We start from the raw sequence: 24,900 nt of genomic DNA, 5'->3' as shown, positions 1-24,900 counted from the left end.
GTTGGGACAAAAATATGTAAGGAGGTGGAAAGAGGGCCGGCTGCCAAGGCTGTGGTGTTGGAGTTGGCCCCCAGCTTTGCTCCGTGCTTGTCTTGGCTCTCTGGTTGCCAGACGGACACGTTGGTGTTGCTTTGGCGGAGCGCGGCCGGCGCAGCGAGCGGTGCTGAGCGGGGGCGGCTCATCTCCCCCGGGGAGAGCCGGTCCACGGGCTGGCCGGGGTGCTCAGTGCTCCGCCCTAAGCGCTTCATCAGCCCGGAGTGGCCACCGGGGAGGCCACTGGTGCAGGCTGGGCCAGCAACAGGCGCCGGTGTGGGGCTGGCGGGGAAAGCAGAGGATGCAGGGTGGACCGCGAGTGGTTTCCTGCGGTGCCACGGGGATGCAGGTGTGGGGAGCAGGAGGAACGGTCTGGTGGTTACAGGTCCCGATTCAGGAGATTAAAGCTTCTTGAAGCAGCAAAGAGCTGATTTCAGTCTCCAAGCCTTGTTCTTCGTCTGTGTAACAGAAATCGCGCAAGGCCCAGCTCACCAAAGCGCCGTGAGGATAAATGCGCTGAGGACTCTGAGGCGCTCAGATAAATACCTGCGAGAGCACAGGGAGGCATTTGTGCTTGTATGAGGGATAAGTGCTTTATTAGTAATGACCCGGAAAGGACAGAGCTACTTGCAGGTGTAGTAAGCACAAGCAAGTACCTCCTGTGGTTGACAGGCTCTTGGTATAAATCATTTGTGAAATAAATGACACAAGAGAATTCATGCTTCCTACAGGAGGAGGAAAGAAGTCTCTGCTGAGCTTAATAAAAATGAAAATTTGGTAATAGATAATACGAGTCTAGAGGGGTCACAGTCTGCTTGACAGGAGCTGTAAGGTCACAGATTAAGTAGGTGCCCAAGTCAGTTGCAGCAATAAACAGGAGATTATTGAAGGAAGATGCATCCCGGGAATCTCTCCCACAGAACAGAAGATCTGCGGCAGCCGTAACTGTGGTTTTGCACAGCAGAATTCAAAGGAAATGTTGCAGCAGATAGCTGTGTGTTTGACACCGTGCCTTGCAAAGAGCCGGGCCGGTTCCCAGGCCCCTCCGTGGGGCTCGCGCGGGTCCGTCAGGCAGGGCGGGAGGAGGAGCAGGGCGTCCCGTCCTGTCCCAGCCCGCAGCCGCGCAGGCTCTGCAGCTCCCACTGTCCCTCTGCGCTCGCAGCTGCTGCGGAGACATCGGCCAGCCAGGAGCTAACGTGACTTTTTAAAACATTAGTTTATTTTGGGCTAATTTCCTGAATTGTCTCGCCACTTAGTCAGAAAGGTAATGGTGCAAGAGAGAAGGTGGGAATGTATGCCTGGGGGCAAAGGGAAGAGTGGGAATTGGTCAGTTTATAGCTTCCATCAGCTAAAGCTGCCGTGGGACTGTCACGTCTGGGCTGTTGCGGCTCCGTCTCCTTGAAATGGAAGAAATGCATCAATTCGGGCTGGGAGTTGGCTGACGCTCAGCGGCAGCTCCGCGGTGCCGCTCTGTCCCCAGCGGCAGCGGCGCATGGCGGGCTGCGGGGAAGGAGCGTTGGAGGCAGCGTCCTTCCCGTGTTCTTCCGAAAATGGGCTCAGCCGGGGAGCAAAAAGTAACCACTTCTACACTGCAACGGCTGCGACCTGGAAGAGATACAGGAACATACCTGGACACTTTGTTTGTGAAAAAGCAGGAGGTTTAGCTTGTTGAACCACCAGGCTCCCAGTCGTTGGGGTCAGGAACAGCTGTCAGCCAGTGACTGCAGAGGGTCCCCGTGAGCCGCTGGCCGCTTTCCTGGCGCTCCTGCGTGGGCCGTGCAGGTGTTCGTCACGGCTGAGGGTCTGCGAGGTGGTGCAGTTCCTGTCAGTCGATGCAGGCTCTCACCCTCCCGCGGTGGTGTTCCCTGGCACCTTTAACTGTGGAAAGAAATCATTGAGAAAGGCCTCTCTTCTATAGAGCTGTGTTTTTCCCTTTTAATAGTTGAACCTTTTTCTGCTTGTCTAATTCCTCCTACTCTCCAGAATTCACATTCTTCAGGCATGTGACAATTGCTACCAGTTATTTTCCCCACGGTGATCATTGCAGATCCAAGTTATACGGCTCACGCTTTAGAAATTTTCTTTCCAAAGTAGATTACTTCAACTCCAGTAAAAAGTTGTGGGGGTTTTTTTTCAACTTTTTTTTCACCTTTGTTGGTGTCTAAAGGACAGGCCGATGTGCAGAATTGCGATGCGCTCGTACTGGAGAGGCGCTCTTCTCTCCCTTCTTCACGCAGTGATGCTTGGTCTTGGCCGCACTCGTACCCTGCCGGGGCTGCCGTTCGTCCTCGCCGCAGAGGACTGTGTGTCCGAGATGGTTCCTGAGCCACGACCGGCTGCCTTTGTGCTACTTTGCCGTGTTACTGCATTGTCAGATGCGTGCTGGCCTGGGTCTCACAGCTAAGCCCAGGGGTTTGCAATTCAAGAAGGAAACTTTCACTATTACCCTGGAAACAGAAGCATAGAAAGAACTAATTTGGAAAGAGCTTCATGTAAAATTTTGATATGCCGTCTTGCTGCCAAGCTGTCTTGCCAGTTGGGTGGCAGTAGCACGGTTTTTAACTCTCTGTATACAAATAGGATGACTTAACCTCTTCCTCTATCCCGAACAAAAGAAAAGGATGATCATTTGAACAGATGTTCTGCAAATTGGTAGCTGGCTCGTGGTGTAGTAGGGGAGCAGCGTGGTCTTTGAACGTAGCTTTGTGTCATTTGCTCTTGGTGCTTCTTCTCTGCTGCCTTGTCCGGTTTCCAAAGGACAGAGATCACACTGAGACTCAGAAAGGAGAATTCGCAACAGGAAAAGCTGGTAGGTTGTGCGTGATTGTGAGCAGCCCGCTGAGCTCTCGGGAGGACGCGAGGAGCGGCGTCACGGGCCAAGGGCTCGGGGCCGGCAGTGGCGCTGGGTGAGCTGGGCACCAGCGGTGCCAGGCGGGGGAATGCGGGACCTGGCCCGGGGGCTGCCCGCACGGGTCTTGGGTCTGCACCGCAGGGTGAGAACCAAACCTCGGCTGGCTCGAACGGCTCCTGTTTGTGCGGTGCAGAGGAGCCGGGGCTCTCCCAGGTCACCTTAATACAAAGAGACTGGAGCGACTGGGCTGCATCATGTTCTGCATGCACATCGTTAAACTGGTCTAGGCCTTTAGCATGGGCGGTCTTGCTGGTTTAAGAGTGGCTGGTGTAGATCAGACGTGTTGGAACTGACTCATTTGAGCGCGTCCCTGTGAGGGGGTTACACCAACTTATCATCACCAGTTTAGATGCCAGTGGCTGCATTAGTGTGGTGGTTGAATGCAAATCCAACTAGGAGACAGCTTGAAGAGGCATTTTTTCACCAGAGCAGTGTGTAAAGCTACTAAAATTAATAAAAACGGTGAGGTTTTATTGATAGCAGAAAATTGTGTATCATCTCACAGGGACTTGATCTTCCTGCGGAAAGAAGACAGGATCTTAATGTTTTGGATTTTTTTTAGGAAAGAACAGGGAAAGTGCGTAATTCAAGTATTTTATGCTTATGTCCCCTAAAATCTTTCAGAAACATCTCTCAAAAATGCAAGTCTAAGACCCCGGGATGGGTTTTGGTCTGGATGGCAGTCAGGCGTCCCGGCACGTGGGGTCACGGTCTGGAATAAAACCTCAGTGTACCGTTTCTGCCCACGAGCGCTGGCGCCCTGGGCTGCGATCGTGCCTCGCTGAGGGGGGCTGTGCGATATACCCTTTTCTTCCTGTACTTAGATACCTCTTCCCTTCCCCCTGCTCCATGGTGCTATTGCGCTTCTCCGACTACAATTAAAATGTTGACACCTGGCTTGGCTCTGCAGATTAGGATTTGATTTTCTGTAATTATATGTTATCGCTCACATTCAGTAGCAATTTTACCTTCTGTACAGTATGATAACACTTATTAATTCAATAAAAGAAATCAATTCACAGGCAATTTCAAAATGTAACACCTTGGTAACTGAGTGCTAACCAATCAGACTATGCATCTGACATTGTACCTTGTCATTTAATCAGTATTGGGTGATTGCAAAAGCAGATATATGTCAGATGTTAATTAAGAATAACACAGTTTGGGACCATAATGTTAGCAGTGCTTGTTTTGTTATGATGCTGTGCCGAATATAGCTAATATTTGACTTGCACTTAAGTATTATTTACAGTAAATGGAACGATAAGGGTATTTATTCTGTCTCTGTATTCCGACAGAGGTATTGAATTTTCATCTTAATCAGTGGCACACGGTGGGTGTTAATGGACTGCCGTGGAGCACCTCTGTGTACGTGGGGTGTGAGGTGGTTTTGTTTGGAGTGAATGCGCTCCATCTTATCTTCCAGCAAGCCACATAGCCTTGCTTTCCCCTGGCGCTTTTTGAGTTCTCCAAGTGTTTTACTTGACACCTGCCAATCAGCTCTTCCCAGTGGTGAAAAATCCATGTGTGAGTGCTGGGTCTGCGCCGCCTGGGGAGCGCTGGGGAGCGCTGGGTCTGCGCCGCCTGGGGAGCGCTGGGGAGCGCTGGGTCTGCGCCGCCTGGGGAGCGCTGGGGAGCGCTGGGTCTGCGCCGCCTGGGGAGCGCTGGGGAGCGCTGGGTCTGCGCCGCCTGGGGAGCGCTGGGTCTGCGCCGCCTGGGGAGCGCTGGGGAGCGCTGGGTCTGCGCCGCCTGGGGAGCGCTGGGTCTGCGCCGCCTGGGGAGCGCTGGGTCTGCTCCGCCTGGGGAGCAATGGGTCTGTTCCACCTGGAAGCGCTGGGTCTGTTCCACCTGGAAGCGCTGGGTCTGTTCCACCTGGAAGCGCTGGGTCTGCGCCGCCTGGGAGCGCCGGGTCTGCGCCGCCTGGGGAGCGCTGGGTCTGCTCCGCCTGGGGAGCGCTGGGTCTGCTCCGCCTGGGAGCGCTGGGTCTGCTCCGCCTGGGAGCGCTGGGTCTGCTCCGCCTGGGAGCGCTGGGTCTGCTCCGCCTGGGAGCGCTGGGTCTGCGCCGCCTGGGGAGCGCCGGGGCGGCCCCAGGTCTGTCCTGGTCAGCAGCTGCAGTTGAGGGCGCTTGGTGCCACCAGCCAGCACCTTCACCGGCTGGTTCGTCTGTGGTATGGAAGACTTCTATTTATCTTTTGAAAAGGGATTGATAATGGGACTCTCTGCATGTTTGTGCCCATTGAAGGCGTAGCAAACCGTGGGCTGCAGGGGTTGATCAAGCTGGGGCAGAACAGTGGTTTTTAAAGGCAGTGCTGGTAGAAGCAGGGAGAATTTTATGAATGCAGAAGTAACCCCGTGTCACACAGGGATTATTCCTTTAATGTGTTTATGCCCTTATCGAGGATGGAATGGCTTTGTTGCCTAGCTATATAGCATTAACTTGCTCCTATCTGAGAAATAATACCCATTAGTAAGTTCTGACTTATGTATTTATTTCGCTTGTTCCTTATCTGGCGTAAGTTGATATAAATCCTTCTCCCCCCAAATGAGAACATGGATGAGCTTCCTCTGGCAGAAGCTGATACTGCAGCTCGTCCTTCAGCTCCCAGGCCTCCCGAGTTTAACAGCAGTGGTTGACCCCTTCCCGTTGCACGGATAACGTGAGCGTCGCTGTCTGTGGAGATGCACGGTGACAGGTAATCGTACTTGCTACTGAAGATTACCATGCTTTCGGTCACAGATAGATTCATCTTCACAAACTGAGCATAATGACATTATGTATAACTGCTTTCTATTTAAGAAAATAAAGAGGGGGCGGGCAGTAGCAGAGACGAGTGTGCCGAGGGCAGAGCCAGCGGTGGAGCTGACTGCGGGTTGTGTCTCTGACCCAGAGCTGTCCTGTCTGCTGGACAACCATCTTCTGTTTTGCTGGATAAGCAGATGTCCTCGAGAATTAGGGATCGCTGTCATGGGCACGATGGCAAGAGTACCGAGTCTTTGCCTCTATTATATCTCCATATGTGCATTTTCCTGCCCAGGGATTTCATGGAAATGCCTGCCCGAGGTCGGGGTGAGTGACCCTCCTCGAGGTCAGGCGGCCGTGTGAGCGGGTGGCGTTACACCCTCCTCTCGCGACCGGTCACCGCGCCAGTGTTCATAAAGCTACATGGTGGGAAAACTAAGGATCGCAGAGCTGAGAGCCTTCACATAGCGGGGCTTCTTCGTGCCGGTCAGCGTAAAGACATTTAGAAAACACTTTCAAGTGCATATTTTCATTTCTTTAAATTTGATTATCACATATCACAAGTTTTATCTCAGTAGTTCTGTGGCCGCTAGGAGGGTTCGCTAGGTTTGTCCTGTGTTGGTTGTACTGACTTCAGTAACACACATCAAGGCAAGTAAAGGCAAGTAAAATTTTGACCCGTAATAAGCTCTGCACTTCAACAAATAACACTGCAAGACTTCAGCATTCTCAAATAGATTTGGATGGATACAATATAGATCTTAAAATGCACGGCTGATTTAGTTTAAGCTGTGATATTAGAGATGGATCAAGCCAGAAATAAGCTCTCACTTTCAAGGTCGTTATTTCTCAGTTCTAGGTCATTTGATATATTTGCCAGCGTTCCGCAGGCTCTGAGAGCTGAGGAGCTGCCTACCCACGGTAACAGCTTCACCCCAGCCAGTGTTGCTGCTGGTCGGTACAGCAACATCTGGCTTTCAACCGCAGCGTGGGGGCACGGAGACACTTAACGGCAGAACTGGGATCTCTGTTGAAGCACGAGACTTGTCAAAGAATGCTGGAAATTTTTACCACGATAGCTCAAGCTGGCTCTTTATCACCTGGTTTCTCTGTGGGAAATCAGAAATCCATCGTAGCATCGAAGCATTGCATTTTAAGGCAGTTTGTGGGTCTCCTGAGCAGATGGGAGAAACTTGGATTGAATTAAAACCATATTGTGAAAGGTGGCCATTGTTGTACTCTGTGGGTTTCCTGAATTTACTTCGGAGGACGTTCAAGAGAAGAGGGAAAGGACGTGATATTGTGAGTTATCCTGGGAACGCAGTCGCTGGGGTGCTGCTTTCCTAAAGGGAGCTGTGCTCCAGAGCTCATCACATCATTAAAACTGGTCCTCAAAATGCTGACCACTGCATGACTATTCCTGTATGGGCCGTGCCAGGGCTCCGTGTCCTTTCTGCCAGCACCCTCTTCCTTTCCCCCACGCTCCGCAGCACCGCGTCCTCACCGAGGTCGCGTGCGGTGCTGGGAAGATAACGGCGTTCTGGAAGACTCGGGGCTGAGACACAGATGGCACTTGGTAGGTTACAGCAGTGAGGAGATCGCGTGGTGGGTCACTTGCTGTGAAGTACCTAAGGCAGAATCTGTCCCATACTTAGGTCCCACTTAAGTCTTTACAATGAGGCTTTGGGAGGTCTTAGCGTGTAAACCTTGTGCTGATCCTCTGCATGCAGCTGCAGTTAATGCTGGAAGTGTGTGCCAGGTTGTCCTCCTCATCCAGTGTGGGGAGAAGGCCGGGGAGGCTCCGCTTCGCCCGCGGGCCCTGGGTGGCATGGGGATGAGGACGGGTGATGGCTGTGGAGCAGCAGCAAAGTTAAATCACTTTGGCTCTGCCCAGGGCTGTAGCTCAGACTTGCAGAGGTTTGAAGTTCATGTGACCGATCTGAGAGACTCTCCTGCTGAATTCCGTGATGCAAACCTGAGCAGATGGTGTCGGGGCTCTCTTACAGGTGTCCCCGGCGCAGCCACCGCCACCGTTGGTTCGATCGCAGGGAACGGAAGGGCCTTCTCCGCAGCTAGGCAGGGGTCGTGGCTCTTTCTTGTGACCACGAGCTGCTTACATGGTTTATGTTTCCATGGTGTATCAGGAACAGAGAAGCCCGGGTACAAAGCCTGTTTGAAAATTGATCCTCGGTGAAATGGGAATTTACAAATGTGGCGTGTTCTTCCTAAAACTAAAATTGAGCTTTGCCCATATTACTATAAAAGTACAAAGCTTTAATTATGCCCTAAATCCACTCTTTAGCTGGGGGGCTCACATGATTAGCAGCAAGGAAAAAAAAAAGGGCATCTGGAGAGGCTGTGTGGTGCCACGTTTTCCCATATGTGAAATTTTATACTGTACAAATTATTAAACACCAAACCTCCGGAGAAAGATTGTAATGAAAAATTTAGCGCTCCCCGTCAGGCTGCAAGTAATTTGCCTTCTGAGTAGATCTGAAGAGCGAGGGCTGTGCTGGGCAGCCGGGCGGGCTGGCAGGGGGAGCGAGCGGGGCTGTACGGGGTGCGGCAGGGGCCGCGGGTCACCCCTCTGCGGGCAGCCTCACCCAGACACGGCTCAGGGCAGCAGAAAGAACAAGGAAATCACCCTTTTCAATCAGGGCCTGTGGGAGCGTATCCCGTTCTTTTTATCTTGGAGCACTTCTTTGCAATAACAACGTAGAGCAGAGAGGAGACCCGGAGCGGTGCTGCTGGCTGCTCCGTCCCGCGGCGCACACGAACACACGCACACACACACACACACACACGCACACACACGCACGCGCGCACACACACACACACACGCGCACACACACACACACACACAGAGACACACACACACACACACACGCACGCACACACACACACACACACACACACACACACACACACACACACACACACACACACACACGGGCCTCTCTCACCTGCTCGTGCCCCTTCCCTCCCGTCTCCACCCGGGGACGCTGCCCCCGCTCAGCCTCCTGCGCCCCGAGCGCAGGGACGCGGGACACGAGCTGGTTGGTGGCACCCGAGAGCCGCGTTTGCGCTCTGCCCAGCCGGGGCGCTCTGCCCAGCAGCCAGCGACCGTGGCCGAGGGGCGGGCGGCACCTCCGCACTGCTGGCCCGGTGACAGGGCCGCTGATCCCCCTGGAGGCTGTCGTGGGCTTTACAGAAATGTGCAGCAAATGGTGGAATGGCCCTCTACTTTTTTTTCTTTTTCAGTGGAGCATTAATTATCATTTTCTTTAAAATGGTTTATGAAAAGTTTACCTTCCCCTCCCCCCGTTCTTTTTCTTTGAGTTTGTCCCTGCAGAATCCATCACCTTGCCAGGTCGAGCAAAAGGATGATGAACCCAGCCTGATGTGACCGGAGGCACTGGCTGTGTGATTCTCTGTGATTAACCATTGTTGCATTGTGCCAGGTGCTCGTTACAATTAAGTTCTCCCTTGTCGGAGCAGCCTGCGTCACGATTGTCACTGCGGGAGAGCTGCTGCTCTTGCGGGAACAGGTTGGATCCTCTGAGCACACCCGCCTTGTTCTGGCCTCTTTTCTCCATGTTTCTTGCTAACAAAAGAAAGGCCCCGTGTGACCCCGTGTGCAGTTTATAATGTTTTGTTGTAGCTGGAACGTGCTCTTACCAGCAGAGAAGTCGCCTTGTCACGTGCATCGTGTCCCCTGGCTCAGAAAGCCCCCGACTCCCCGGTTTCCTGCAGGAAGAATTCCCCCCACCATCTCTAAGTTCTCACTTGCTGCAAGCCAGGGACCAATGTTGCCTCTGCCTCAGAAGGAAAAGGCTGCAGGCACAAACCCGTCTCCCCTCTGAGTCAATCTCACATCCAGATTTTACAGTGTAAGTCCAGGAAAACTCAGCATCGGCAGATTGCTCTTGGCCCCTGCCCGGCAGGGTGTTGATTAATAATTTGAACCTGCAAATCCTCTTTCAACTTCTGCGAAATCTAAAGTGTCCATCTGAGGCTTGCTTCTTTCAAAACAATCCGACTGTGATTTTCACTGCCAGCAGAGTTGCTGGTGAATCAGACAGCGCTGTCAGTGGCAGAGCTGTGCCGCACACCTGGCACGCAGCGCCGCTGTGCAACGCGAGGAGCAGGATTGGAGCTGAGCTCAGTTCAGATGTATCTGACTGCATGCCGCTCCCCTCTTGCTATACCACATGTATTTGTTTGTTCCAGGATTTATTGATTTTTTAATAAGACTGAAGGTTGGAAGGTGGAGCATAAGAGACTGGAATCTCAACACTTTGAGGAGTTGGGGTGCCCGAGGCGTTTCAGGAGGTCTCAGCTGTAGGACTCACCAGAAGAGAATGGTGCAGCCACTTATTCACCGAAGAGGCGCAGGTGACGTTCGATCCTGCTCCTGCCGCTGTGTTCTCCCTGCGGGCTGCAGGAGCTGATTTTTGGGTTAAAATGCCAGGTTTCTGTGAGCTATGGGCTTTCTGCGGAGGTGCGGGGCTTGGGAAGGACAAGAGCAGGCTGGCAGACGGGCGCGGTTTGTGAGCTCCACCTTGGTGTGAGGGGCTGCCATGTTTATGCGCAGCTATTCTGGTTCCATTTTGGCTCCTTTTCATGGTTTCAGGGAGAGGATATCATGTTACTCTTGCATCAGTGCAAATCCATAGCGATTCTCGTAATGAAGAGAAAGAAAAAAAACCTGGTTTTAGAAACCGTGAGAAAAAGAATCACCTCTGGCGTCTTTGAAAAAGGACCTTGTTTGCCCAGCAGTTCAATACTGCTCCATCATCTCAATCACGAGAGCTCAACTTGTAATAGCAGCACATTACGAGAAAGGCTGTACAATTTAAACGTGGTGTAAATCCAACTAATAGGTATAAATTGATTTTTAAGGGGAAAAAATGTGCACAAAACCAGCCTTTTACCATGTGTTTCAGCTCTACCAGCAATCCTACTGGAATGGTATTTCAGTGTGCTTTACCTATTGTGTCGCAAACTTTTTCAGACTCTGTCAAGTTGTACGAAAGCTTTTAAAATACAGATGGTGGTGAAATCCCAGTGGAAAACAGACTTCTATTTCAGACTTCAGTGCTGGTTTTTTCTCTTCTAGTTCATAGCAGATTTTGACAGATCAGAAGTAATATTCACAGCTTGATGCAGCTGGATTCTCCTTTGGCACGAGCAGAAACATCTGGCCCCAAAACAGTGCATTTTACCAAAGGGCCGAAATACATGCACATGCATCTGTTGTGCTAATCTCTTTCCCTGTGAACTCAGATGTTAATTGCTTTGTTTTGCCGAGACGAGAGTGTTGGATGGTGCATAAGGCTGTTGTTTCCTTTAGCGGTAATACTGTTTTAAACAGGAGAGTGTCAGGTACGTTGTGAATAGCAGCGCGGTGAAGCGCCTTGGGCAAGGATGTCTGTGGTGTATCTAGACATGTGCTGTTCGGTGGAATGTGCATATCGACTGAGACAACTGTTAGCACAAAAGCTCCATGTGAGACCAGTTTTACATCTCTAAGAGACGTGTTCAGTTTTTGCATCATCATTTCAGAGGCTTCTGCGAGTCCCGCTTGCCGCTTCTGCTCATCCACGGGCAGCAACAAGGGAACGTGAAAGAGCCGAAGAGCTGGTTGGTTATCTGGCTCTACCCGTAGTTCTGCCTTGGTGCCTTGTGTTACTCTGGGCTCTGTTCCTCTCCCCGCTCACTCTGATGGAAGAGCTGCAGCTCGGTGAATCCTTCTGCTGACTTCTGGTCTCTGAATTGGCCTTTGGTCCCACGCGCTGGCTGCAGCAGTTCTGGCCCATCGCTGTTTGGAGGTCCCAGCTGTGACAGACCCCGCTCATTTCCACGGCTGTGACCAAGGTGTTTGTACCCCCTCCTCCAGGCAGTGCTGTCTGCTGGCTTCGCTTTCTCAGCAAACTCTGCTCTGTTAACATTGTACTTGACACTTGAGCTGGCTTTTCTGTCACGACAGAGGACATGGTATGAAATCCAGATCCTGTGTTTTGCTTGAAGCTACGGTGTTTCAGCCAGTCTTTTGTGTCTGGGAAATTTTAAAACCTTCGTTTGTAGGGATAATACAGTTAGTGCCAGGCCACTCCTGTGCTGCACATCATGAGGGCACAGTATAGGCCAAAAAGAAGCATCTTCCTCCACCATAAGTGGATGCGGTGTGTGTTACGCGGGAGGAAGGTGGCGCAGGCTCCCAGTCCATCTCTGCTGAGCTTGCTGTGCTCTCTTTGCTTCCCGGACCTCTGGGTAGCGCCCGTGTCCCTCGGTGCAGCCTCATCCAGCCGGTCTGGGCCAGCCCCAAGAGCCGCTTCCCGCTCCTCGGCTGCCATCTCAAAGTTCGGTGATCGTTAGCTGAAATAATTATCACCCCTTTTTAGTTATTCAGGGCTGAAAATTACCAAAGGGCTTCACCTTAGTTGCTTCGGCTGTAATTATTCTTAGATTTTTGTTTTCCTCAGGATGCCGAGCAGCAAACAGGATGTCCCTGGGCATTTAGAGGAAATTGTTTCTTGCGGAGCTGGCGGTGCTCGCCCTGGTACGTGTAACACTGCTTTCTCGATCAAAAACCTGCAGTGGTGCTGTAGGATCTCGTGCCCGTATTGAAGGTTTCCTTGATAACTCTGATGTGTTGGCTGATGGCAGTGGGTGGTCAAACCGCAGTGATGCTTCACATCGCCTCTGCTTCAGGTGCAGGGCCAGGGACACTTGCTCTCCAGGCCTGCAGAGCTGTCAGCTTTGCTCTGATTCTCGCCGGAGGGCTCGGTTCATCGGCTGGTGCTGGGAGCCTGACGGAGATGGCGCTGGTTCTTCCACGGCTCGCTGGAGCAGCTGTAGTTAGCTTCCCATTGCCCGGGGTGACCGGGGTGGTTGGCTGGGGACGAAGATCTCTGCCTGGGAAATGAGAGGTCCCAGGAGGTCTGCACGGGTTGCAAGGAGGGGCTTGGGTGAGGTCGAATTAGCAACAGAAGTAAATCATAGGTCTGGCTAAAACAAGGTAGAAGCTGGAATAAAAACACGCGTGGTGGTGTGCGTGGGGTCGTGTCTGCCCTGCGGAGTTCTCGCGCGGCTCGTGCCCCCACCCGCCAGTCCCCTCTGCACCCAGGTACCATTCTGCTGCCTTTCCTGCCAGCTTTCCCCAGCTGCCTGCTGCGCCCCGGCCTGGCTCCTGGGCTTTACGCGGCCTTCAGAAATTACAGGGGGAGGTAACGAAGCTCAGTTCAGGGATGTGATTGCGGGCTGGTTTGCAGAACAGCTGAAAACACACGATATCAAGCCCGATCCTGCATACATGAACAGCCGCCTGCTAACTCCTGTGATTTGAACTATGCCAATGTGGCCGAACCTCGCTCGGGCGCTGGGCGAGCCCGGTTGAGTCTGCGGTGTCGATCCTGCTCCGACGCGGTGCGGCCACGGCTGTGCCTGCGGCTGCTCCGCACCGGGCTCTGAGACAGCCCTTTCTGCAAATGAACCATTCCCAGGGCAGCCTTTGCATTTTTTTATTTACTTTGTTTCTTTTATTTTTTTCACTTTATTAATTGCATATGGGGCTTTATCTGGAAAAAATTGCATGCAATTTATGCATGCCTACAGTAGCGTGTGTTTTATATATTGGGTTTTTAGGAATGGTACCGATTCCTGAATTAATTTGAACAGCAAATTGTTGTATCTACACACAGTATGTATTTTCTTTTTTTAACATGGATTATATGACACACATCTGGTGGTGTTCTAATTGTGTTATTGTGGTGCCTCAGAGTCCTAGTAACGAATTTGAAACCCTGCTGTACTAAGCATGTGTTTTTCACGGGGAACACTTGAAGGGTTTGAGTGATTTGTGCAGTGAGAATGTGGGTGCTTTTGTCCCTGCCTTGGACTACGGGCAAGAACCCCCAGGGTCTGCCCGCTGCCCTTACAAAATCCTCCTTCGCCATCCGTCAGCAGCAGGGTGGTAACTGCTGTTCTCTAAGGAGGGCCCGCGGCGCATCGCAGCTGGGCAGCTGCTGGCAGCTCTGGCGTTCTCTGCCGGCACAGCGATGGATCCGCGCGGCCCCGGAGCAGCCGAGCGCGGCCGTCGCCCTGGCGCTGCAGGCTGGACTGCGCTGCCACGGCCGCCAGCGCACAGCCGCTCTGCCTTGCCGGGAGCCTGTAGACGAGCTCACCTTCCACAATCCTTCCTGTCCACGCTGTACCCGCAAGGAAGCGGCCTCTTGTCCTCTGCTGGGGATCGATGGGCTGTTTGTGCGGGTGTCTGCCCACCGTGACGCTCCCCGCGGGCAGCGCGGCCCGTGCCGCAGCCCCTGCCCTCGCTTCTCGCTCCGCGGGGCAGCTCCGCTTTGGGATGCGCTTTTCCTAACAACGTGTGTTTTCCAAGGAGTTCAGGCTGCTGCCTACCACTGCCTTCCCCTCCTTTTCTTCATTTAGTTCCAAACAGGTATTATTGGCATCTATGAATTTTATCTGCAGTGGCTTTGATAATATTTTGTCTCAGATATTGATGGAACTATTGACTAACTGCAAGTCTTGTTTAAATCCTTCTACCTTCTGTAGCAAACGTTAATCAGTATTGACCCTGCTTTTTGAGAACTTAGCTGATACGTTACCTGCTTTAAAAATGCTTTATTGGCATTTATTTAGTGCTAATTTTTATCAGAATCTCTTGCAGTGTGAGTGTATCAAGAATCTTAAATGTATCACGCTTGTCCAGCTCCCTTTTCAACCGAACTTGTCGAAGAAATGAAACCAGGCCTATTCAAGAAGAGTAGTTGTCCAGCAAACGTCGACTGAAATAGTTTGTCGTTTGAAAGCAGCAGGTGGAGTCTCCAGTCCCCGTGCGCTGTGCTGGCGCCGTGCGGGAGCTGCCCAGCGGTCCTGCGCGCTCCTTCCAAATGTTCCTCCAACACTTGTCCTTTTTCGCTTGTCTCAATGGCTGTTCCAAGGTCTATTAAAGTATCTGTGTGTGTGTGATCTCCCATTCTAGGGCTTCATGCAACAGGTCTGGACTTTGTTCTCAGCAAATGTTCTCTAATATCTTCCCTTAGTTCTCAGAAGACTGAGGAATGAGTCTGTTTCCCTCACAAGGACAGAGCAGAACTGCGTTGAATGTGTTGCCTGACATCATTAGCAGTGTTTACCTTCCTTTTTGGGATCTTCTCTTAGTAAAGTCACTTTTGAAGGTTATCGTCAGCTCTCGTCTTCAATTCAAAAGCCTTGCTTTTGGTGGGTTATATTACTAGAAGAGAAATACCGTAGTAAACAGATCTTTTTTGGTTGAATTTCCTAATATATTTTGAAACATCTCCTGCAGCTTTGGACAATTGAGTATGTATGTTGAATCCACTTTTCTTTGCACGTCACAGCTGTTGACATTAGCGTTTAATAGATGGTATCTGGATGCACAGAAGGCAGCAGTGCTCAAGCTGTCAGGCCTGGTTGCCTGCTCCGTGGTGTTCAGAAGCACTGAGCAGGCTCAGCCTAGCGCGGCCCGCTGGCCCGGCTGGGCACGGCTCTGCCCGCTGAGCGGCGCTGGCTCCGTCCCAGCTCCGTGCGCTCGGGGTCCCCTCCTTTTGCTGCGGGCAGCAGCTCGGCTGTCGGTAACACTTGGTGTACCTGTTGTGAGTGTCCTGGGTTCATCTTTAGCGTATCTGTTTCTTTCCCATCACCAGAAAATGTGCAGAATCAGCTTCTCGTATGATGCGTATTGGATGGCATTTTAGAACTGAGAATCACAGGTCTGAATCACCTTGATGTGAAACTTGAAGCTACAAATCTTATTTAGTAACTTGCTGAGACGCTTTCAGCTCTCTGGTGGAGTATTTATTGGATGCTATTCCTTTAGGCCTGTCGCTAAGTTGAAGTGTATTTTGGGCACCCGATTGTGGCTGTGCAGTCATTATTGGCCGCTGCCTTGTCGTTGATGGTGATTATTCCTGTTCCTTGTCCAGCTATGGTTTCCTTATCATCTCCCAGCTTTGCAAGCTGCTTCTCTTCAGTCTCCAAGCATTGCATGTCAATTTTGGTTTTGTGCCTCGAGTTGCCTTCATTTATTTATAAACAGAAAAAGGTGCCCCAATAAGTTTGATTTCTCATGCTTCTCCTTAGCCGAGGGAGCGTGAGCTGTCCCGACTGTTTGACTCTTGCAATTGCTTATAGTCGCCTTTGCAACAGGACCTGATAAATGGTGGCTGGTGCTGGGGACTGTGTTGTTATGTGTTGTGCTGGTTTAGAGCTGCAGCCCATGAATCCAAACGGCGCGTTACCCCTCCATCGCCTTCCCTACCGGGCCCGGCGGCCCCGTGGGCCTGGGGGTGCCGTCTGCGTACCTGCTGTGAAAGCCCTTCTAGCTAAATTGGTTAGGAGCGCTGTTTACCCTTCACCAGTCGACGTCTCGCTCCTGCGCACACGCTGGCGCGCGGTAGCCAGAGCGGGTCGGCGCCGGCACCGTTCGTCACCGGCGGATGTCAAACCCAGATCTTGCCAGCTGTCAGCTGCCATCTGCCAAGTGCGGCTGGGGCACGCAGGGTGGGGTTTGCTGCGCAGGCCTGGTGGCAGCTGGAAAATCGAGCAGTTGTGCCTGCTTAAGCACCAGCTCTTTTCCCAAATAAGCGTTAGCTGTCGCATCGCAGTGGCGTGCTCCGCAGAGTGCTGGCGCAGGGCTGGCTCGGCGGTCCCAGCGTGGCGGTCCCAGCGCAGGCTCGAGCTGCAGAGGCGCCCACCCTGGTGCTCGCACGGCTCCTCTGCGCCGGGCACTGGTGAAAACGCTTCTCCAGTCTCCAAGGGCGCTGGCCTCTTTTGACCACATCTCACAAGAACTGTGAGATCAAACGTGGTTTCTCTCCGGTTGGGTGCTGAGGGAGGCGAGCCGAGTGGGCCGGCGCTGGGCACCGTGCGTGGGGTGCAGCTCTGTGCCCCGGGCAGGGGAGCTCTGCGGCGCGGGACACAGCGGGGACAGACCTGCAGGGACAGACCTGCAGGGACGGACCTGCGGGGACAGACCTACGGGGACGGACCTATGGGGACAGACCTGCAGGGACAGACCTACGGGGACAGACCTGCAGGGACAGATCTACCGGGACGGACCTGCGGGGACAGACCTGCGGGGACAGACCTGCAGGGACAGACCTACCGGGACGGACCTGCGGGGACAGACCTGCGGGGACAGACCTGCGGGGACAGACCTACCGGGACGGACCTGCGGGGACAGACCTGCGGGGACAGACCTGCGGGGACAGACCTACCGGGACGGACCTGCGGGGACAGACCTGCGGGGACAGACCTGCGGGGACAGACCTGCGGGGACAGACCTACCGGGACGGACCTGCGGGGACAGACCTGCGGGGACAGACCTGCGGGGACAGACCTACCGGGACGGACCTGCGGGGACAGACCTGCGGGGACAGACCTGCGGGGACAGACCTACCGGGACGGACCTGCGGGGACAGACCTGCGGGGACAGACCTACCGGGACGGACCTGCGGGGACAGACCTGCGGGGGCGGCTCTCGGAGAGCCAAAGCCGAGCTCATCCTGGGCTGTTCCCTGGCTGACCCGAGCAGCTCTTCAATCGCTGCCGAGGCCACGGGCTGTACCAAATGACTCAGTTTTCACTTGTTTCTGGAAAATGGAAGTGACCCTCGTGTCTAGTTGCAAGCATTGAGATGCAAACTTGGGTTATTAATGAGTAGTGAACATTGCTCTGATACCGGAGAAGCTGTCAATAGATTTGAGTGTTTTGCTTTTTCACTAATAATACTTTTTATCCCGGGGAGCTGTTGCGCTTCCCTCCCCGTAGCAGCTGACTCCAGCAGCCTCTGAGCACAGAGATCGTTTGCTAATGTTAATTCAACTTTTCCGCACCCCAGAGAGGCAAAAATTAACCAACATGCTGCAGACTGCTCAGCTGCAACTTTTGAGTCGTTTATCCAGAGGAAACAGGTAAATCAGGATTAGAAGCCAAAGTCTGCTTGCCAGTAAACTCCAAGCTTCTAAAATCACACAACTTAGTGAATTAAAGCGTTTTGGTTTCTGTTTTCGAAACAGGACTCGTTTCCTTCTGTACCGTCACACAGGTGATGTTTTCCCTTTCATCACAGCAGGTAAAAATGGACATGTCCCATTTAAAATGAGTTACAGCTGAGACCGCCGGTCACAACGTCCACAGCAGCACCGCCCAGTTAGAAAAACCACTCGAATCTAACCTGATGCTACTGTCATTTTTTAAAATGAGTCCTACTTCAATCATAAAATCCTTGGAGCATAACATTACTTTCTACTCCATATGTCCTTATTTAGAGGAAAAAAAATGATTGCACCCTTAATTCAAAGGGAACGTTTCCCTCTGAGCCAGAGCTCAATAAAATGTATCAAAAACATTGTGGAAAAGGGCAAGCAAAGAAAATCAAATTGCGGCGTGTGAAACGATTTAGGGAGGGACCTGGGGAATACATAATCTCCAAACTGCCAAGTTAGAGCAAGGATAAAATATACAAACAAGCCTGATATTTTTCCCAGTTGATCTCATTACGAGGTATGCTTGGGATAGATAAATTTTGTTAGAATGCGTTAAGGCTGGATTTTCAAGGAAACAAGTCAGAAGTAATGTGGTTAGCTGATTCCACCTTGTTTTGATACATGGGTCTTTTCAGGTTTAAAGTAGTACATTTTTAAAGCCAAATGGTTTGTTGTGTTTCAAGCATTAAAACCAAAGGCAACTGGGTGAGCTTTTTCCCCCCCTTCTGGGGGGAAATGCGCTCTTCAATGTGCTCTTTAATGTGCTCTTCAATGTGCTCTTCAATGTGCTCTGCAGTGTGCTCCTCAATCACTGGGCAGGGCTCTGTGCGGTTGGGTTCCCTGCCATTTATTGTAGCCTGCGTAAAATACACCGAGCTGGCCTTGAGTGCAGCCCCTTAACAGACGGTGTTGTCCACAAACAGTACTTTTGCCGAGTCTCCAATATATTTTAATTAAGTTGTCCATTTGTATTTATCAAGGCAGTTTGCTGTCTCCTGCTGCAGAAAGCTCGACTGCTGATGGTCCACCCAGAGAGCACAGGCTTGTCTGGGAGTGATAAAAACACAAGCACGTGGTAGGAAAAAGGCTTCCCAGAATACTATTCAAGCATCATTTTCATGTTTGTTGGGAAGGCGACAGGCCATACAATTAGTTTTGATAAGTTTTTGGAACAGCTGCTCTTAATGATTCTTGTAGCCATGGGGAATCGTAACCTTTGTGAATATGAAAGTGAGCTGCAGGAACTTTTTCTTCCTTAGACCGACCCTATAGGAACAGCTGAAGAGGCTCCTTTGGCAGAGCAGATGAAGAAGTCGTTGCACACTGGTGAGCTGTAAAGTGCTGTTCAGCAGCATTAGTCTACAAAGATGAGCATGATAAGGTGGATTCATCCCTGTTTCTGCTGATCCGAAAGCTGGGGCCTGAACACCAGGACTCGGATACCTCTCAGCTGTGCCCGCTTGTCTCCAGGCAGCTTCTGCCAAGGTTTGCCACTGAAAGTCAGCGAAGTCCTAAATCCGAAGGCCGTGTTTGGTCTGTCCTTTCTCTCAAGTGCAAGTTCGTCTTGCAGAGCTCAGGAAAGGAACCGAGCTGTTTTCCCCAGCAGTGGCCGTGTTCTGCGGCAGCGTGGCTCGGTGCTGCGCGCCGCTCTGCGCCGGCGCTCTGCGCTGGAGGGGCCGTTCCCTGCTCCCGGCGCAGCTCCGGGTCGGGCCCGGGCCAGAGGAGAACTGGACTGAGGGGCCCTGAGCCACCACTGCCGCCCAGATGGGCCTTTTGGTGATGTCCCTCCCTGGGGGTGCCGCTTCCTCTCCTCTTCCCACCGAGTGTCTGCAAGATCCGCTTTGTAAAAACCCAACACAAACCCCAGCAACAGGGGGAGGTTTAAAATCAGAGTGCTGTGACTTTAAGAGTGAGGGAAAAAAACTGTTAAGGAAGGAAAATAGAAATCCCACAGCTTGTTGTAGCAGCTGTAGCTTCAGACCGTGTGGAAAATGAAGGCAGATGATTCAATTTGGCCTGTGCCCCGAGTACATTTCCAAATGCTTCTGTGTGTGCGCAAGATAATGAACAAATATATTGAGATGGCACAAGATCAGTCCGAGTTTGCCGCTGCACGAGCCGCGCGGCTCCCAGTAGGAGCGCACTAGCGGTGCTGGGTTAATGGGGGTGAGGGTCGGGGAGCCCAGCACCTTTCACAACAACTTAAGAAAAGAATTTGTCTCCTTTTGCCCCAAGCTCCCCGTGGCACTCAAACGGAGCTTGTGATAAATCCGAGTGTATTTATTAATAATGAGCGGGGGCGACGTGCCCGTGATTTGAAAATAGGTGTGCCAAGTAAAAACGTGCTTTCCTCTGACACTGGAAAAGCTGAAGTGAATGGAGAGCAGGCTGATCTATTGTGATTAAAAAGCGGGAGCTGAGAGCCAGCGTAGTGGTAATGAAAAAGCCCTTTTAGGGAAGCAAGACCCATTCTGCCCATTCACATGTTCCTCCAGCCCTGCTCCGTAAGAAGAAGCAGGGAGGGGGAGGCTGGATGAGAGAGATGGGAAGGCGGCAGCGGTCCAGGATGGCAGAGCTGGAGTTATTACTGGAATGAGTTATGATGTTTAATCATGCTACATGATGTCCGACAGCGCAAGGTTCATAATTCTTGGCTCCAGGCACGGCTTGGGGCTGTCGGCGAGCACCTGCAGCAGTGGATCCTGCGCCCCTCGCCGCGGCCCCTCCTGCCGGGCGGCCCGGCTGCCGCGCTGGCTCGCGCCCCGGCACCGGGCAGCGCCGCTCGCGGGTGCTCACACGCAGCTCTGTCGCTGCGGTGGGAACCGCGGCGGAGCTGTTGCGGGCGGCCGGGTCCCTGCCGCCAGGTTTGCTCTGCAGTGGGTGGTGGAGTCAGGTGTGTGATTTATCCTGCGGGAGGCTGCACTGGTCTGGGTTTTAATCAGTCTTGGGTTTAATTAGTGCTTTTTGAGAATTCTCTTAACTTCAGCAGTGAAATAGGCTCTGCTTGAGGAAAGCTTTGGCGCCTATCTAACGTTTTAGTGAATGCATAGTGACGTGGATGTCTTGCTGACATAGGATTTGGATGAGGACAGGATTTGGCCTTTGGAAGCAGAAATTACCAAATAACTTCATTTGACCTCTTGTGCCTTTATATTTTGCTCCAGCTTAGCTGCCTTGCGGTGCTGTAGTACTCACCCTGCATTTAAGAGAAGATCCCTCCCCTTCCCGAGCCTCAGGAGACGAGACACCTTCTCCAGGCTCTCTCTGGCTGAGCTTTGTGCATTGCGGTTGTTTTGGGACATTTGTGCTTCTCTGCTGGCTCCTCACCTGTCCCGGGCAGACCCAAGGCGGCGCAGTCCAACGCGCTCAGGTCTGCCCCACAAGATCTGTCCCTGCTGTCTCCCTGCCCCAGTGCCTTCAGACAGGTGTCGGGCTCCTCTCCTCAGGTGTGTGGTAACGGTGGCTGGTGTGATCCAGTGTCTGTGCACGTCTCGGCACAGGAGCGTGGCGTGGTCTGTGTGTGGATGTGAGGGGTTCCTTGTTCGGCTGGGCGCCCATGTCGCCGCTGCTCTGCAGAGCCTTTGCAGGCTCTAGCAAAGTCATAACCTGTGAAAGGGAGAGGAATACTCGTTCTTATAGTAAAGCTCCATCAGGAAACATGGCCAGGAGGAATTTCTGCAACTCAAGCAGAAACACCCAGAGAAAATCACTAGAAATCAAGCAGCCAAGCCAGAAGCAACTTTGGGAAAGAAGATTTGGAGCAGTTTGCTAAAGCCCAGGTCTGCAGAGAGTGCCCCTGAAACCGATGCATCCATTTAGCAGAACAACTTGTCCTCCTAGTTGGGTCCTGCGTGTGGCTCATTAGGGTAATTAGTGGAGAAGGCAGGCAGGCTGGCTGCGGGCGCGGGTGTGCGGGCTCCCCTGCTGGCAGCAGCAGGTGTAAATGAACAAGATCTGTCAGGAAGGCTGATGACCCTCTTAGTTCACAGCAGCAAACTGGGGACAGAGGTAGTGCAGCAAGTTTAATAATTGATATTTACTTGGAAAGGTTAATGGCAGCAGTGATGCTTCTAATTTCCCTGCCTGTGCAAGACCTTGTCAGGTCAAATTGTCTCAATTTGTTACTGTGGGTGTAGGTGTAGTTTTCCTTTAATGAAATTTGGAGGAAAGAAACAGGTGGTGTTGGGAGCTGAGTGTAACTCAAGGAGAGCCGCACAAGGCTGGAGTCGGTAACAGGTTGGGTGAGTCCCTGCTAACTTTAAACAGCTGGCACTTTAGTCCTTTTGAATTAACTCTGGTGAACATTTGCGCTTGGGAATGCAAAAGGATTTGGAATGGTGTAATTTATTTTTCCTTTAATTTGCAGCTGTCTGAGCGCTGTTTAGGTCAAAAGCGTAATAATTTTGATGGGCTTTGATGTGTTCCTAGGCGGGAGTGGCAGGGTTGTGGATCAGAGGGCCGTTCAATGAGTATTTCTGGACTGTGTTTAGGGCCACGGTAACTGTCCTGTAATCGTTGAGTGGTTCCAGTTCCAGGAGGAGCAAAGCGCCTGCTGTGTCTGGGAGCTCTGAGACCGGCAGGTCGGGTGCTTTACGCCCCGAGTCCCGGGGGCGCTGCGGAGCCGGCGGAGCTGGGCGTGCGGGCACACGCGGTCCGGGCGACGGGGGAAGCGGGTGCCGAGTTTCAAACAGCTGGCGTTAACGGGGCATCGCCTTTTGTCCTGTTGGCTTGGCGTCGATCCTAGGTGAGCTGATGGGACAGCTGAAATTGTAATTGGTCAATAAAGACCTGAAAAGGAATAAAAGAAGTGAATGACAAACTTTTTATGTTTTTAGGAAAAAAAAATCAAATTTTCTTAATGATATCTGGGACTAAAAATTTGATGAAGAATGGCCACAGTACTGGTGTTGCACAGTTAGAGTTGTATGCTTGATGCTGCTGGCCTTTGTATTAAGGAAGCAGGCAGTGTGGATTCAGCATGATGAATTCAAGTGGATTATTTCCTGCCAACTGTTGGCTGGAAATGCTTCCAGCAGATCCCAGCAGGGATTTCCTCTCATTGCTGCTTTGTCTGAGCATTTCGAGGTAGGAGCAGAGATGAAAAATCGGACTTGATGGAAGTTTGCAGGTGGGCAGCGTGTCGGGAAGGGGGTTTACAGCGAGCGAGACAGGACACCGATGCCGAGAGCCGTGTTTGTGTGGCGGGGTGGCCCTGGGCAGATACGTATTTCTAACACTTCGGTGTTTTTCCTGAGGAAAAACGTATATTGATGAAGTGTGAGGTGCCAGAAAGGCATGCAGAGTAAAACCTTTAACCAGAAATGTACTGTTGCTTTAACATGAGCAGGGTATTTCCTCCGTGTTCAGATACAAGCCTGTACAGGGCTGTCTCCTGCAGACTGAGTGCTGGAGCCTGTTCTGCATACACTATCTTGAATACTGTATTCAGCTGTGAACAGACTGTGGGCACTTACCTGGCAGCAGTGTCAAACGCAGTGGGAGCGCAATGGTCAGCGTGTCCCGGGGTTCAGTGCCGTGTCCCGGGTTCGGTGCCGCGTCTGGTAGCGTGTCTGGGGTTCGGTGCCGCGTCCAGCAGTGTCCCGGGGTTCAGTGCCACGTCCGGTAGCGTGTCCGAGGTTTGGTGCCATGTCTGGCAGTGTCCCAGGTTTGGTGCTGCGTCCGGCAGCGTCCCCGGCAGCGTCCCCGGCAGCGTCCCCGGCAGCGTCCCCAGCAGCGTCCCCAGCAGCGTCCCCAGCAGTGTCCCCAGCAGCCGGCTGGTGCTGCAGCAGGGGCTGTGTGGGGGCGCTGGGAGCTCAGCAGAGCACCAGGAGCAAACTCTGCCAGCGCCTGAGACTGCAGTGAAATAGGACAGAAAGAAACAAGGGGATTTTATTGCCATTAAAAGTACCAATTTGTACAAGCCGACATTTTAAATAGTGTAATTTAAATGGAACCAAACTGATATGAATAGAACCTATTAATAAATTAAACACTTCTTTCCACCCAATATTTCACAAGGGAATTAGCAGAATAATTTGTTAGTAAATGAGCCCAGGAATTAAGCTGTGAATGACATATCTACCCTGTCCTTCTCCTCCCCCTGTAACACTCTTGGCAGATGTGAGTGGAAAGTTGCTGTGCTTTCGAACATTGGCGCCTCTCACTTGTGTACAAACACGAACGCGACTTCAAGTGAAGGAAGAGGGGTGGTTCAGTGGTTAGAGAACCAGCCTTGGCTGTAAGAGTGAACCAGGCTCTACTTCAAATCTGGTGTTATCTCAAGCAGGTTGTTTCAGGCCGTGTCCCTCAGGGCGTTCAGGCACGTGGCCGTGGTGCTGGTACCGGCCTCCCGGTGCAGCCGATGGGGCCGAACTGGGAACCGGAGCCCCGGGCGCTGGCTCAGCGCTGCAGCCACAGCACCACAGCTGAGGTTTGCTGGCAGCGAAGGGCGTTTGTCTGTCCGCTCCCCTCTGGCGCTGGCGCGGGGGCTGTGACCACCGTGCCCGCTCCGCCATGCCCGCAGCGCCGCTCCTCCTGGGTTAGCGAGAGGGAATACGGACGCTCCAGAGGAGCCCAGGCGTTCACGAGCGCCGTGGGTGGAGGAGCTGAACGTTGACTCAGCCTCTGTCAGCGACCTCGGGATCGGGTGGCAGAGTGGTGCTTGAAAATCTCCTTTCTCCCCCTCCTTCTTCTCCTCTAGATGAAGGTCCCTCCAAGCAGAAGTGGCAGAAATAGCGAGGAGGACAGCATCAGGGAGGCCACAAGCTCTCAGCGGAGCAGCTCGAGGGACCGGCTCAGCGATGTAAGTACCACTCAGGAGAAAGCGCTGCTCCGGTGCGGCGGCTCCGCCGCTGACACGGCTTTTCATAAATCCTGCTGAACAAACGTTGGCATCCAGAGGTCACTGTGTAATAACTTTTTTTTATGTCATGATTGAGTGTTATGGCGTAAGTGCTTGAGCTGCCTTGCAAATGCTATAATCATGGTGCAAATAATATGATAAGCGAAAGATCAGAGATGGGAAAACAAAATGGAATTGTTGTTCCTTGGGGAAAAACGGCTTGTTTGGTTTTCTCGAAGAAGCAGTGTAAAAAGCTTTCTGCAGCATCTCTGGGTTTAGCTGCCGCACATCATCGTGTAGCTGGGGTGCAGAGGCGGTTCGTCTCGTCTCCTGCTCCCTGCCT

General features: G+C 52.4%; 1 protein-coding gene across 25 annotated transcripts in view; it reads left to right on the top strand.

Annotated features, from left to right (window-relative positions):
• The window catches only part of FBRSL1 (fibrosin like 1), a 464,112-nt gene that overhangs the window by 167,085 nt on the left and 272,127 nt on the right, over nt 1–24,900 (top strand). For 21 of the 25 annotated variants that reach the window (XM_071816110.1, XM_065851291.2, XM_071816112.1 and 18 more), the window contains exon 3: nt 24,417–24,518. The exons of the other annotated variants lie outside the window; for them this stretch is intronic. In XM_071816110.1, coding sequence (XP_071672211.1) covers nt 24,417–24,518 — 102 coding nt within the window. The remainder of the gene's footprint in view (nt 1–24,416; nt 24,519–24,900) is intronic. 25 annotated transcript variants of the gene reach the window in all.

The sequence above is a fragment of the Patagioenas fasciata genome, chromosome 17, assembly GCF_037038585.1.
Source record: "Patagioenas fasciata isolate bPatFas1 chromosome 17, bPatFas1.hap1, whole genome shotgun sequence".
Taxonomy (NCBI): domain Eukaryota; kingdom Metazoa; phylum Chordata; class Aves; order Columbiformes; family Columbidae; genus Patagioenas; species Patagioenas fasciata.
Note: the sequence above shows the minus strand (reverse complement) of the source record. Positions and strands in the feature narration are given on the sequence as shown.